The sequence below is a fragment of the Bos mutus genome, chromosome 25 (genome assembly GCF_027580195.1).
Source record: "Bos mutus isolate GX-2022 chromosome 25, NWIPB_WYAK_1.1, whole genome shotgun sequence".
Taxonomy (NCBI): domain Eukaryota; kingdom Metazoa; phylum Chordata; class Mammalia; order Artiodactyla; family Bovidae; genus Bos; species Bos mutus.
The window spans coordinates 40,786,221-40,802,225 of record NC_091641.1 but is presented as its reverse complement, the minus strand read 5'-3'; the positions used below and the strand labels follow the sequence as shown (position 1 = coordinate 40,802,225).

The window sequence follows — 16,005 nt, the reverse complement described above, 5'->3', positions numbered from 1 at the left end:
TGTAAGGCCTTCCCAGATAGCCATTTTGCTTTTTTGCATTTCTTTTCCATGGGGATGGTATGATCTCTGTTCATTTCCAAGGCAAACCATTCAATATCACAGTAATCCAAGTCTATGCCCCAACCAGTAATGCTGAAGAAGCTGAAGTCGAATGGTTCTATGAAGACCTACGAGACCTTTTAGAACTAACACCCAAAAAAGATGTCCTTTACATTATAGGGGACTGGAATGCCAAAGTAGGAAGTCAAGAAACACCTGGAGTAACAGGCAAATTTGGCCTTGGAATACAGGCCTTGGCATGAAGCAGGGCAAAGACTAATAGAGTTCTGCCAAGAAAATGCACTGGTCATAGCAAACACCTTCTTCCAACAACACAAGACAAGACTACACATGGACATCACCAGATGGTCAACACCGAAATCAGATTGATTATATTCTTTGCAGCCAAAGATGGAGAAGCTCTATACAGTCAACAAAAACAAGACCAGGAGCTGACTGTGGCTCAGATCATGAACTCCTTATTACCAAATTCAGACTTAAATTGAAGAAAGTAGGGAAAACCACTAGACCATTCAGGTATGACCTAAATCAAATCCCTTATGATTATACAGTGGAAGTGAGAAACAGATTTAAGGGCCTAGATCTGATAGAGTGCCTGATGAGCTATGGAATGAGGTTCGTGACATTGTACAGCTTATGAATTACCCAGCCCATAAAAGCTAACCACACCATATTTCAAGGCCTCTGCACTTGTCCTCCATGATGGTCCACACTGCTTGTGGAGTGTGTTTCTCTCTGAATAAACCCACTTCTTACCTATTATTTTGTCTCTCACTGAATTTTTTCTGCAATGAGATATCATGAACCTGAGCTTTATCAGATCCTGAAACTAGGTCTGTGACCTCAGTGGGAAGACTGTGGGTTTTGGCCGGTTTGAGTCCCAGCACGTGGGTTCAAGTCCCAGTCTGAGGTAAATGGTTTCACATTCAACCAATGCCCAGTGAGTTTCTGCTTGGCTTGGCACTGGGCTGGGAGCAGAGTGGCCAGGGGTGGGGTTTCCCACAGAACTTAGTGGGCTCTGCATACCAGGAACAGAGACTCAGAGAGTCTTCATTTATTACAATATTGCTTCTGTTTCATATATATATATATATATATATTTTTTTTTTTTTTGGCCATGAGGCAAGTGGGAGCTTAGCTCCTTGACCAGGGTTCAAATCATACCCCCCGCCTTGGAAGGCCAAGTTTTAACCACTGGACCAACAGAGGAGTCCCTGACATATATTCCTTTCAATAAAAATTTTAAAAGGTTAAACTCTGTCTATGGTCAGATGCTCCTAAGTTACTGCCATGATTTCCAGCTTGACTTTCACCCCTTCCCAGCATGCTGTTCTCTTTTCCCAGCAGGCCTTTTGTCCCTTCCCAGAATGCCTTTCACCACTTTCCCGGCATGCATTTCACCCCTACCGGCAACCTTTCACCCTTTTCCCAGTAAACTTTTCACCCCTTCCCCTGAAGGCCTTTCTGTTTCCTCCCAGTATGACTTTTGCTGCTTTCCCAGCAGGACTTTTTATTCTTTCCTCATAGGCCTTTCATAATATGCCTTTGGTTCTCTCCTGACATGCCTTTCATTCTCTCCCAGTATGCCTCTCACTCACCTTCCTAGCATGCCTTTCGCCCCTACCAGCAACATTTCGCCTTTTTCCCAGTGTGCCTTTCGTTTTCTGCCAGCATGCCTTTCACCCCTTCTCAGCAGGCCTTTCCTTCTCTCCTGCATGCCTCCACCTTCCGGCTCTGGAGTTCATCCCTCTAATAACCCAGCTGCTCCCTCATCTGTTGTTGGCAGGGCTCCTCCCTACCTCAGCTTTATGTCCACACCTGATGCCCCTTCACCACTATCAGCGGTCTGCAAGCCCCATCCCTCCGCCTCCCCACCTCCCCTCTGACCTGAACCTGGCCAGGCATCTCTCGAGGCCCAGATCCCTCCCTGCAGTTCCCCCAGGAGGCTCATGGGACTGCGGCCACCTTCCCCACCTGTCAGGTCTCTATTCTAAAGTGTCCCCCTGCAATACTCTCCAACCCCCTCCATACTTTACTGTGCTCCTTACCGTCTGACCCTTCTGCTAGAGGCTAGAACTGCAGGGAAGCTCCTTCAGGAGTTACTGAATAGAGAAGGGGAGGTATAAGCCTGTGAGGTATAAGCACAGGACAGACCTTAGGAAAGAACTCAGAGCTGGACACAGTGGTCACACACACCGAGAGCCAAACCAGCAGCACAGCAAGTGTCCTCAAATGTGATGCAGAACACTGCTGAACGTGCGGGGTGAATGGTCTCCCCTGAAAGATACACCCACTTGGATGTAAACATGACCTTATTTGGAAAAAGGGTCTTTGAAGATATAACTAAGGCTCTCAAATAGAGATAACTCTAGATTAGGGTGGACCCTAAATCCAGGGACAAGCGTCCTTCTCAGACACAGGGAGAAGGCCATGTAAAGATGGAGGCAGAAACCTGGCTACAGGCTACGGAACGCAAGGAATGCTGGCAATGCCAGCAGCTGGAGGAGGCATGGGACAAACTCTCCCCCAGAGCCTTAGAAGGAGCAGCCTTGCCCACACCTAGATTTTGGACTTCTAGCCTCTTGAACGGTGCTGAGGAAAATAAATATCTATTGTTTTAAGCCATTCAGTTTGTGGTCATTGGTTATGGCCAGTCAGGAAACTAATACTCCGTGTCAGCCCCAGGGATAAAGCAAGTGTGCACAGGATGCGGGCAGGCAGGGGCTCCCCTACTGCACCCCCTGCAGAAGACAGAATGGTGCTAGAGGCTGTGGTCCTGGAGGTACGCATGGCTCCCACCCTCAGACACATGCAGGAAAAGGTCTAAAGCTGTGGCCAAAACTGACGGCCCCTCAGTCCTCTAGGTGCACATTAAACAGCACACCTTCCTCCCATTTCATCATGCACTCTAGAACCAGCCAGGCAGTCCTTTTCGCTGCAAAGGGCCACTGCCTTACCTCCTGATTTCTGAAGTCACAAGAGCTGTCGATGGAACAGCTATGTGAGAATCCATTAGATTCACAATCCAACCAGACACCCAGTGAGGGGATCTGATAAGGCTGGGTGAAGTCAATAAGCAGGCTCTGGCTTGATTTAGAGGTGGCATTTTAAACTCTGCTCTAGTTGTCTTTAACGTCACAGGCCACTCACCGTAGAACAGTCATTTACCTGCCAGGTTCGAACTTGGACTCTGTTTGGCTCCACCGTATAAACGTTTTCTTCATGCATGGCTAACACTGGAGACTCACACAGGAAGGACCCTGAAATGACAGACAGAGGTCATGACACCAGCAGCTAGTCTTGTCAGAGCTCCTTAGAGTTTCGGAAGCATTCTCACACTAAAACTAGAACTCTTTATAGAGTGATTGATGAGAAAGACTGGAATCTAGCACAAAACATCTTCTACAACTAAAGTCATAATGAAGAGCCTCAGGCTATAAAGATGGGGAGAAAAGGCAGAGCTGTAGTATCAAGAATGTTCTCACGTGTGTTCCCTACTGTTCCTTGGCCCCACAACAGCCTTGTGAAAGGTGTGTTTTCTTCATTTTGGTAAGTGAGGCTCCAAGATACAGGGACTGCCCAGGGCCATGGCTGCCAGTGACGGCCTGATGGGGCACCCAGTGCCAGGCACCCACCCTCACCACTCACTGATGCCCTCACCTCCTCCCTCTGGTGAGCAGCTGGTGCTTCCCATAGCGCAGCCTCTGTGACAGCACCACTGTCAAAGTTGCAGCTCATCATACATAGGACTCTGGAGGCCACGAGCTCTAGCCCGGGCACGAGAACGGGTGTGGGGTCTCCCGGTGGCCCAGGACCTGCCCCCTCCCGGCCCCTCAGGAACTAGCACCCCCACCTGCATCAGACACAAGACCCTCCGGGGGCTGAAAAGACTCCCACCTGCACTGCGTAACGTGGCTCCAGACGGCTCAAAGATCACCACCTGTTTTCCATTCCAGACGGCAACAGCATCCTATGAAGAGCCACGGAAGGGAAAAAGCAACCAGTCATCCAGGCCTCACCGTCCCCAGTGACACTAACAACTGGCCAGGGCTTCTGTCTACATCAGTGACCCTGCCCCCCGCCCACAGATCATCCTGGCAGTGACCTTGGTGGCAAACACTCCGCTGACGTGCATGTCTGTGCGCAGGCTGTGGGTCACCCCCGTGGACAGGAAGGACACGCTGAGGAGGCTCGGGGAGACCTGCACGGCGGCCACCTGCTGGTGGAAGTGGGATGACATGGCCTGTTCATGGAGGATGAGCACGGAGCTGATGCTGTTCACGGCCAGGAGGCTCTTCCTGGAGCCCCACTTGGTTTCCACAAGGAGAGACACCACCGAGGTATGAACAGAAAGGAGACGTGCAGTCAGGGCAACGTCACAGGTATGAAGATTCATAAACAGCCTCCAAGCACTGCTTCTTCTCATTATTTAAAGTGAAGTGAAAGTTGCTCAGTCGTGTCCGACTCTTTGCGACCCCATGGCATTCTCTAGGCCAGAATACTGGAGTGGATAGCCTTTCCCTTCTCCAGCAGATATTCCCAACCCAGGAATCGAAACAGGATCTCCTGCATTGCAGGCGGGTTCTTTACCAACTGAGCTATCAGGGACGCCCTCTTGTTTAAAAACATGACTTTAAAAATTTATAAGTGTAAAATGTGTAATTTGCAGAAAAGCTTAAAAATACTGGATCTCAACACCCAGAGTTGAGATCCAGCATGTAAACTTATGTGCTGGTTCTAGTTTGTGTCTGTTCTGACTGGCTGAGCATCTTCTAGAGCTTAGTTTACCGATGCAAACTTAGGGGCATCTGTGTTTTATAAACGGAAAGAGAGTTTACACCCTATCAGTGAACTACCTGGCTTCCCAGGTAGCTCAGTGGTAAAGAATCTGCCTGCCAAAGCAGGAGATGCAGGAGACACAGGTTCAATCCCTGGGTTGAGAAGATCCCCTGGAGTAGGAAATGGCAAGCCACTCCAGTATTATTGCCTGGAGAACCCCCATGGACAGAGGAGCCTGGTGGGCTACAATCCATGGGTTGCAAAGAGTCAGATATGACTGAGTGGCTAACAGTGGAGGATCTAAAAGAAATTCCTAGAATTGCTCTAAAGTGAAAGTGAAGTCGCTCAGTCATGTCCGACTCTTTGTGACCCCATGGGCTGTAGCCTACCAGGCTCCTCCGTCCATGGGATTTTCCAGCCAAGAATACTGGGGTGGGTTGCCATTTCCTCCTCCAAAATTGCTCTAAGACATCCCTAAACTATTTACCATATAAGTTTCATTTCTTGATTAGATTATTTAAACTTCATCTTAAAAAGTTCAGGGAGTTCCCTGGGGGTCCAGTGGGCAGGACACTACCCTCCCCTAGTCAGGGAGCTAAGATGTTGTGTGCTGCATGCCCATATCACACAGAGCAGAGCTGACAGGCCAGGCCCAGGATGGCAGGTGAGGAGCCCTGAGGACACAGCAGGCATAACTGGTGAAAACTGTGAGAACACAACTGCCCATTTCTCTCGGAATCGGGCACAAAGTTAAATGGAGAAAGAAGGACTGAAGAAAATCTACTGAGTTTAGAGAGAAGAGCAGAGTCTGCGGCAGGTGAGCCTGGCGGGCAGGTTTGGCCAAAAGGCCCAGGGAGGGACGGCCGCCAGCGTCTCTCACCGCTCAGCTCCGCACACAGGCCAGCTCCAGGTGGGTGTGCGGGGAGGCTCTGCCTTTGGGGTGGAGCCTGACCACACAGACCAGGCCTTCGCCCTAGCTTGCTTCTCGCGGGGAGGCAGTCCCAGACAGAGGCTCTGGTGCCCAAAGCCGCTCTCCCCACAGGCAGGCTCTGGAGCAGCAAGCTCCCAACACAAGCAGCTCTATCTAAAACAGAGCATGGGCAAGACAGCAGTGCCCGGAGAGCGGCGGAGGTATGGAGCATCGGGAGGTGGCTGGGGCAGGCGCTCCCCGCGGCCCAGCTGTGAGGACTCGGCACTTTCACTGCCAGGGCCGGGCTTCAGCCCCTGGTCGGGGAGATAAGATCTCACAAGCCGAGGGGCACGGCCAAAAAAACATAAGTGAGAAAACAAAACAGAGGACGGTAGAGACAAAAGGACAGGTAAATCGGTAAAATAGATAAATATAGACTACCGCAGAGCCACGACTGCTTATATAATTTCTGACCCAACAGGCCTTTATATTTTATTGTTGCTATTTTTTAATCTTAAGTTGAACAACTGACAAAAATAGGCTCAGAGCCAATTACTGCCTCCACCTGTGCAAAAAGCGAGGGCCCCCAGCACCCCACCGGCTGTACCTTTATCTGCATGATGTTTCCTTCCAGCTCAGTGGGGGCCTGAAGGGTCCACTTGTCTTTGCCCTCCGCCCCGCGGCCGTTCGGGAGGCCCGGCGCTTTTCTCCACATGGCTACTCGCCCCTTGTCGGTACCTGCTGCCAGGAGACCTACAGGTAAAAAGAGAGCTCACCTTAGCTGAGCCGGAAAGGGATAAAATGGCAGCAGGCGCCCTCTGACCACCCTCTCAGACGTATCAGCCCGCCCAGTAACTCTGCAGCCACTTACCCAGCTGATCCCCTTTGTAGGAGCTCACTGCCGTAGCGATAGTATGTGTACGCACGCGTGAGGCGTGTGTGTGTGCGTGTGTGAGGAGCCACACAGGACTTGGCACTTAGTGGGCACAGAGGTGCTGCTCCCATGCATCTCCTATTCCACTGTGTGTGTGCGCATGGGTGCACACGTGTGTGTACACATACACACATCCATGCACATATATATTAATATACACACACATATAATGTTCCTCACGCTGACTCTCTACCGAGGGTTCAGGAGGAACAGACACCCATTCCCGCAGCCAGACGGTCACATTCCTGACCATCTCCTGGGCCACCACACGGGACAAACACAGCGCCCACCTCTCTCTTGCTCTGGGCTGACCATCCTCGAGTGGCTGGTTCCGAGAACAGCCCCTGATGCCAGAAGTCTCACCTTTAACTTTACAGTAAGAAACGCAATTTATATTCTCTCCTTTTTCAAAACCAAACTTCTCCTCTGGACTCAGGACGTAGTTCTCCCCTCGTTCTAAATCCCAGAATCTACAAGGCAAGCAGGAAAGCCCATGAGGGGCCTGCGTTAGTGTGTTTCCCTCAGCTCCAAGGGTCTTGTTCAACTCGCAGATTAAACATTAAATATCAGGAAAAAGACACAGCCCTTCAGACTCTACAAAAAAAAAGTTTCTCATCATCATGTTGTCCATTAGGCCTTGCTCATGACCAGAGGGAGATGCTGCCAATGCAGAGGGCCCCTGTGGGACACCAGGTCAGGAGGAGAGCACAGGAGCCCCGAGCACCTGAGCCCAGGAGACCCCTGCGTCACGTGGACTCAAAGCAATGGCCCAAGAGGCCATGACATGGGTTTCCACGTACACAGGGGGCAGAGTCAGAAAGGCAGGGGACAGCAGGACTCCGTGGCGGGCGCTGGGGCTCTGCCTGTCTGTTCGTCCACCTCGGGGCCGGTTACAGACAGTGGTGACAATCGGCCATCATTCGTGTGCTGGCCTCTGTGCACGTTAGGCTTCAGTACGGAGCCGACTCACGAGAGTGCTGGGAACAGATTTCTCCCTCCAACCCCGCAGGGTCGGCTCTCACCTGAGCGCCGCCTCTCCGATGGCGGTCACGAGCAGGCTGCCGTCGATCAGCGCAACGTCTGCCCGGTGGCCCGTCTTCCCGCTCAGCTTCACCTGCACGACAACAGCCACCTGAGAGGAGGGTGCCGCCTGTGTGGAGGCTGTGTTGCTGCTGACGGGCTGGACTCTGCTGGCAGCAACTCCGGGGAGAGTGCCCACGCAAAGGAAGTGCGGGCGGCCCCAGCTTTTCAGGCCAGAGCAGTTAATGGAGCCCCTCATGGGGGAGGCGCCCTCACACCCACACACAGAACCAGCGAGGGGCCAAGGGGGGATTTGAACCCAGGTCCATGGACTCAGTGACCACATTTCAGCTGCTGTGCAGACACAGGTGCACAAGGGCCCCGAACACACTGACTTTCTGTGTCTACCAGACCACCTCCAGGGAGGTTCGGGGTCCCTGAGAACCTGGAATCTGCGGGTGGAACCGAGAGACCGCAGAAGGGCAGCAAGCGGTCCTCAGGGAGCGGTGCGTGCTGCCTGACCACACCCCAGGCTCCGGGCGTCCTCCTGCGAGCAAGCCCCCAGGTCAGGGGCGAGGCGCCCACAGGGATGGTGGGGCGTTCAGAGTTGCGACCGTCACACGTGTGGACCAGCCGTGGTGGAAACACTGGTGACAACCCCCAAGGTCTGCACGTGACCAGGCATCCCCACCACACCCCCCTGCCTCCCGAGGCTCGGGCGGCCCCTTCCCCGGACATCTCCCCAGCCTGTGACTGCGATGGTCCACAACAAATAGGCACCAAAGCTCTGGTGACCCTGCAACATGGACTCCTCAACCAAGATGAAGTGAGGGTGAGGCAGGCCAGAGGGCGGCCCTGGGGTGGCCCCACGCACCTTCATCACCTCCTCGGCCGTGCCCTCGGGCGTCACCGTGAACAGGCAGAGCAGCAGGCTGTCCGTCACCGCCACCAGCGCCCCCCTCTGCTCCAGGTAGAACAGTGTCTGGATGGAGCTGTCTGTGGATGCCACCTGGGCCGTCCTGCCTTTCTCGTCCACGTGGTGCACGGTCCCTGTGAAAGAGCCTTGTGTCCATGGAAGCTGGACGCTCCCGCGGCCATTCTACCTGCTTACGGACACTTTCAACATAAGCATCTTCATCACAATCATTTACAAATAGACCATTTTAAAAACCACTGGCAGACTTGCCCAGAGGTCCAGTGGCCAAGTCTCCATGCTCCCAAAGCAGGGGCCCTGGGTTCAATAGCTAGTTAGGGAACTAGATCCCACATGCTGCAACTAAAGACCCAAGGCAATAAAATAAAATAAAATAATTAAAAAACAAAACAACACTGGCCCGTAACCGCTACACCTGCCGTCTCGTGCATTAGTCCAGCCGGACTCCTGCCCCTGCCGTCCCCTCCACCACTGTCCAGCACTCAGTGACCGCCCTCCTGGTGCGCAGCCTCTGTGCTCCGGTCATGTCTGTCCCCAGAGCCTGAACCACGACCTTCCCTGGGGCCTCGACCCAGGTCCTCCATCCCAGGTCCCGGGTATCACAGCCTGCCCCCTCTTCCCCTCCCAGGCCCCTCCCAGTCTGGATCCCTCGCCTTGGCCCCTAGCTGCCTCCCGGTTCTGTTTTCAGGTGAGCTCTCGGGTGGGTTCATTCTGCGGCTCTCAAGAGCCCCTCACCCTCGGGGCCCCCATCTCACTCCCAGAAACAAGCACCTGCTCCGCAGACACGTGCGGTGGGCTGGGTGTGCACTTTCACGTGAGCTCTGCCTGTGGGGAGCAGGAGGCAGGGACTACTGTGTCCCCAGGGCCGTGCCCAGGAGCTGAGGCACAGGGACTGTGGTGCCCGGAGACACAGAGCCTGGCCCGCAGCGCCCAGCACCAGCATTGCCCTCTGCCCTCAGGGCAGCACCCCGGTCCCTCCAGCTGCCCTCCTGCAGCTCCACCCCTCACCCCGACATGCCAGTGTCTCTATCTTTAAGACGACCAGCACCCGGCCCCTGCACGCGGTCACCCGTCACAGTCAAGCTGCCTGGCCATGCGCATCCCAGACCCCATCACCCCGCGCAGCCCCACCTCCTGGGCCCCTTTCCTGCAGCGGACGCAACCCATGAATGTCCCAAGAGGATAAGACCCTCATGCTGCGTCTGCCGCTGCCTCCTGCCTCCTGGCGCACCGAGGAGGAGCCATGTTACAGCTGACACCACGGCCTGGCCCCCAGGGCTGCCACCGGGGGCTGCGGCCGGCAGAGCCCATCCAGCACCCCGGTCACGGCCCCAGAGCTGAGTCTGGACGTGGGCATGGAGACCACGTGGGTGCCCCGGCAGTGACTCGTCTGGGCCCGCGAACCGGACAGCTTCCTCCTAAAAAACTTTCCAATACAAATAAAAGCTGTTTGTCTCCACTGGCGCCAAGGGAAGCCACCCTTTGGGCCCAGGATAACCCTGGCATGGGAGGGCCAAGGCATCCGTCCAGGAGGGGCGCACGGCCTGCGGCTTTATACAGACACTCTGTCTGCTCGTTGGTGACCGCCAAATGCCCCGAGATGCTGTGGTGTCCCTGACCCCAGCGCGCGTCTCACCGTCTGTCAGGCTGACAAAGAACGAGAGGCCCTCCTGAGACCCCATCTTCAGGATGCTCCTGAAGCCGCTCTTCTTCCAGTTAAACATGTCCAGGGCCTTCTCGTCCCCGCTCACTGCCGCCCTGGCCAGCTGAACCAGGTCCCTGAAAGCAGACGGGATGGGGAGCTCCTCGTGGCCCCTGGGGTGCAGGCGGGGTGACCACAGACGAGAACCCCACTGCCACCCCCTCCCACGCGGTACTCACTCGCCAGGCGGGGGCAGCAGGAAGATGCAGTGGGTGAGGGGCTGCCCGTACTCGTGCCGCAGTAGCGGCATCCCCTGCACGCGGCCCCGCTGGTCCAGCCTCCAGAGGAGCAGGACGCCAAGCTGTAAACCCAAGGTCACATCCTCAGCGCGCGGAGGTGACACCACGCCCTGGAGCGTGGACTCACTCCCTCTCCAATTTCAAAACTACAGCAGGCACTGTAAAAAATCCAACAATCCACGGGCTCCGCGAGGTGCCAGAACCTTCTTTGTGCCCTCTCCCGCCTTCAGTCCCTAAAGATCACAAGCATCACGTGTTCAGTTTCAAAAAACAAACCTTTGAGGACAGACTCAGATTGAAGGGAAGGTGGCAAAGGCAGTTGGGAGAAGCCCCAGCCCAGCCCCAGTTGCTCCGGTCACCAGGGGACATGCCACTAACTCCAGCTGGGGCTTCACGCCGTCTCCTCAGCGCCTCCTCCGGGACCTCGTCCTCACACACGTGGTGGCTGCACCTCCTCGGGCTCCTGCTTCAGAGGCCTGCCCGGTGTGAGGAGGACCAGCCCGGGGTTCCAGAATGTGCCCCCCGGCGGGATATGTCTGATGTTTTTCTCCTTGTTGACGGAGTGGCAGGTTTGAGAGGGACATCGAAGGGAAAGTGCTGTTGTTGGCATCTCTGATCGGGGTCATGCCCTCGATGTGGCCTCCCTCACTGGGCGCTCCTCCTCCTGCCATCCCGTCCAGCTTTGAAGGAACTCGCTGGGTGCGGCCCACACGTAGGAGGAGAGTGACGTCTCACCTCTAGGTCATCTGGAGATGTGTCCCAGCTCTCCGGCATTTACTGGTTTATTAAGTCATAGATTTTCATCATCTGGACCCACGGATGTCTAGTTTCTGCTCACGGTTATAGCTCAGTATTGCTTGGTGTAGACACTCCAGCTCCGGCCGTTGGGCGCTCTTCTCTCTGCCTCCACTGTCCCTTTCACACGGCCGTCGCTACGGGTGTGTGAGCCCCTCCTCGCGTCCTGGCTGACAGATCCTCTGGGCTCACGGTCCTGCCCCAGTCCAGGACCAGCTGCTTCTCCAAGGAGCCCTAGTTCCTTTTATTGGAAGAAACCAACCAAGATCTGGATGCCAGGTGTACTGTACATTCAACATCAAAGTCTCAGATTAACGGTTCAGACAAGCGCTGGAAAAGTTCAAGTTGGGAGAGACTATTTGGCCTGGGAGCAGTAGTCTGCGAGGGCGTCTGGCTGTGGATGAGCCTGGCTGTGTGAAATGGTACCGTTTCCATCACAGCAGAGCCCAAGCTGTCCTGAAGGCACGTTTCCCGCTCAGGTCAGCGGGCATTTTAGCAGACAGTGAGGTCATCTTCTCTCCCTTCATTCAAGTCACTTTCATTCCAAACTAGATATATCACGGGGATATATTTGGGGGATATATATACATATATATCCCCCAAACTGGATAATATCACTTAATTGTATATGAAAAGAGGATTTTCAAATAAGTGGGCCTTACAAAGCAACCTGCACAATGAATCTCTAAGAAAAGCACGTTAAGAGTGGACATAGTATGTAACCTGAGTGTACATATAATCTAAATCACGTATTATTAGACTGATTCTTCTACTTTAAAAAAGATATTCACTTCTGGCTGTGCTGGGTCTCAGTTGCTGAGCGCAGACTGTCTTTAGTTGCGGCGAGAGGGGCTACTCTCCAGCTGCAGCGGGTGGGCTTCTCCTCGCGGTAGCTCGTCTTACCGCAGAGCACAGGCTCTAGGGCCCGGGGCTTCAGGAGCTGCGGCTCCTGGGCTCGAGACCACAGGCTCAGTGGTCGTGGCGCACGGGCTTTGCTGCCCCACACGTGCCACATCTTCCCAGACTAGCGATCAAATCCAAGTCCCCCACATTGCAAGGCAGATTCTTCGCCGTTGGACCACCAGGGAAGGCCAAACAGATTCTTCTTGACTTTGCCAGCTTTATAAAGACAAGAATAAAAGCACTCTTGGTTTCTTTGTGTTTAGAAATTACTTTTAAAATACCCTGTGAGTGCAGCCGGCCAGCACTTTTTTCTTTTCTGGCGGTGCTGTGTGGGTCATGGGATCCTAGTTCCGGACCAGGGATGGAACCCAGGCCCTGGCAGGAGAGTGCTGAGCCCTGACCACTGGACCGCCGGGGAATTCCTGCCCAGCACTTAGTTTTTAACACAGTAAGTCACTGTTTTACCGGCACACGTGACGACCCCTTGGGCTCCTGAGCAGCCATGCACACTCTGCACGTCCAGGCCCCGAAAGCTGCTCCGGGGATGCGTCTGGAGCCCGGGCCCTAGAGCGGTGGGCTTGGCTCAGAGGCCTGCGGACCCCTATTCGGACACGAGGACAGATGCACCACGGCGGGTGGGGGGAGGCCACGGGAGGTCCTCTCGTGTCTCTGGGAACCAGGCAGAGACGACTGCCAAGCGGAAGACAACACAGCAGATGCCCCTGGGCCCCCCACCACTCCTGAGGGCTGCTCTCTGGGTGCACAGCAGCTGCCATTCACCCCAGTTGCTACACTCAGACCTTCTTCTCGGCTCCCGCCCTCCAGCTTGGCTCCCGCCCCTGGAGACGTGGGACACTCCAAGGCTTCCAGACTGTGCTTTCTTGCTGCATCTGGCGAGTCTCAGGGTGGCCAAACCAGGCCTCTGGTGGAAGAGTGGAAAAGACCCTCAGCCAAGCCTGGGGAGCTGGCATCTCGGGGCTGCTACTCTCAGCGTGTCTGTTCGTTAGTATGTCTCTTCCTGTTGGAGTCCAGTATCAAATTGGGACATGACTGCAGATTTTCTGAGAGAAGGACCAGGTATTTTTGTTCTGAAATCCTCTGACTCCAGAACTCGGTCAGCTGTGACCGGGGCTCCAGGTCACGCTCGAGTCATCCGCTATGTCAGTTGTTTCTCCTTTCTTCAAGATGCAAATGGTGATGTTCAAGGACCCTGACTCCTTTTATCCCCATGGGGGATCTTCAGAGCAGGGAGATGAGGAAGGGGTAGGAGCCCACAGGAGAAGGAGCCTGGGGTGGGGCAACGTCACCAGGTGTGAATCAAACAGAAAAACAAGAAATGTCTGGAAAAAAGGAATAAGTAGAATAGGGAAGAGGCAGTATGAGTAGAAATTAAGTATAAATGGCTTTCTAGGTAACATTTACCCTCAGGAGGAAGAGAAACGCACGCAAACTGGGACACAACCGAGACAGCACTTCTCCAAGATTCTGAGCTTGGTCACGACACACGCGTGGGTTGGTGTGAGCCGGTCAAGCCCCGCAGAGGGAGCTCTGGGCACACCGATCAAACCACAAGGGCACGCCCTGGGTCCCACCTCCCTCCAGGACTTTCTCTAAAGGTTCACACATGAGAAAGGACAAAAGCATGAGGCCAGCTGTCGTGTCACCGTCCAGCGAAGAACTGAAGACTGCTTCCCACAGAGGCTGCGAAGGCAAATAATAACAGGTTCGTGGCACAAAGGGCAGGTCTAAAGAGAGTGAGGAGGCTTGCTGTGCGCTGCCGTGGAGAGTGGAAGACACGGCTTCTGATGAAAAGCCTGAAACATCACAGTGTGTGACGGGTGCTGCCCCTCACGTGACAAGGATCCAGGAAAACAGGGAGGGGACTGTGTCCCCGTGTGAAGGCACTCACAGCGGTCAGGAGACAGCCACACGGACCTGAACCAAGGGACTCGCTACACAGTTACGAGCTGGACCCCTCAAAATGTCGATGTCATCAAAGACCAAACGAGAGAGAGAGACGAAAGAAGAGAGCAGGGATGGAAGGAGACAAAAGTTACACTCCCAGTGTTACGATGGGAGGAGACAAAAGAGGAACGGCAGCAGAGGCAGAGAGCGCGCGGCAGCCCCAGGTGAGGACGGGCTACCAGGACGGCAGGAGGAGCGCCACACCGACCGCGGCGGGGAGCGCGCGGGCCTTGCCCTCCTGTGCGACAGCACACGTGGTTACGCGCCGAGGACACGGATGCCAACGCATCGAGGGGTGAAGTGTGACATCTGTGACAAACTCCCCAATGCACAGGGGGAGTACAGACACCCAGAGAGCTAATGTGTCGAAATGTTAACAGCTACTGAACTCACAGCAAGGGCACAAGGGTATTCCTTGTGCTGCTCCTTCCTCTAACGTTTGTGATTTTTCAAAGCTGGAAGCTGGGGAGAGAATGCACTGCATGCTCCTGTGTGTTCCCATGGGAACCCAGAGAGACATGAAGGAGCCGCAGGTGCCGGGGGCAGGGTGGGGTGATGAGGAGAGTGTTCTCAGCATGTACCTTTTAGTATTGTTTGAGTTCTGAAACATGCAAACGTATTACCTTGAAAGTGTAAAAGAAATAAACACACCGTACACTTTCTACTGTCCCTTTTGAATCAAAAGGTCTAGAGCAGGCCTCTCAGCCCAGGCCCTGCGGACGTCTCTGGCTGGTGACTCTCTGCGGTGGGGTCTGCCCTGAGCGCTGGCGGATCCTGAGCAGTAACTCTGGCCTCCACCCACCGGATGCCAGCAGAAAGCACCCTCTCCCTTACGATGAGGAACGACCTCTCCAGTGTCCCCTGGGGGCACGTCCACATGCTTAGGAGGCCCCAGGCCAGATGATGGGGACCAGGGACTCCTGGGCAACAAAGCGATATGCTCAGAGGGCACACTGGGGTTCGGGGTACCTGAGGCACCGCACCATCCGTGTGAATGTGGGTATCTAGAGATGTTCATTTACAAAATTACACACTTCTGCCACAGAGTGAGAAGGTAGAATAAAGCTTTCAAATCTTGCTCCCAACATAAAACACAGCCTGCCGTTACAGCTGACAAGGTCAGCGGAGCCCGGCAACCACGCGTCGCTAATAACCTGGTCCCTGAGAGCCTCCCGCATCCCTGAGAGCACAGATAGGGCAAGGCTGAGACCCCGAGCGGGCCGCCGCGCGTCTGCTCACCCTGTCCCCCGACACTAGGCAGTTCCCGTTGGGGCTCCAGGCGAGGATGGCAATGTCGGCTGTGTGCGTGGCGGGGACTGCATGCTGCTCCTTGTCCTGCTTGTTAAACATGACCACTTCTCCAGACTCCCAGCCAATAGCCAGGATCAGCCGCGTTGGGTGCCAGCACAGGCAGGTGACCCGGAATGACCTCTCGACATGCATGTCTGGCATGCGCTCGCCCTGCGACACACAAGGTAAAGCCCTTATTACAGGGAATGGCGGCGACTAAGCATTTCTGCCTCATCAGTGGAATGATATCAGGTAGAGGATATAACAAGCTGCTTATTAAGGAAACAGTCTATTTAATTGTCATAGAAACACCCATATTGCCTCAGCTGAACTATGACAGCACAAGGCAAACATTTAACCGACCCCACAAACCAGCTTACCAATAAAACTTTATTTACAAAAGCAAGTGCTGGGCCAGCAGGTGAAGTATGTTGACCTAAGGTTCTCAAAGTGTGGCTAGGTGACCCTAAGAAC

At 54.5% G+C, this 16,005-nt stretch overlaps 1 protein-coding gene across 1 annotated transcript in view; it reads right to left on the bottom strand.

Annotated features, from left to right (window-relative positions):
• The window catches only part of IFT140 (intraflagellar transport 140), a 57,652-nt gene that overhangs the window by 35,736 nt on the left and 5,911 nt on the right, over positions 1–16,005 (bottom strand). Inside the window, 10 exon segments of the mRNA XM_070362713.1 lie at positions 3,229–3,320; positions 3,958–4,030; positions 4,166–4,369; positions 6,357–6,502; positions 7,047–7,153; positions 7,706–7,797; positions 8,578–8,753; positions 10,274–10,416; positions 10,519–10,640; positions 15,481–15,702. Of these exon segments, the coding sequence (XP_070218814.1) occupies positions 3,229–3,320; positions 3,958–4,030; positions 4,166–4,369; positions 6,357–6,502; positions 7,047–7,153; positions 7,706–7,797; positions 8,578–8,753; positions 10,274–10,416; positions 10,519–10,640; positions 15,481–15,702 (1,377 nt within the window).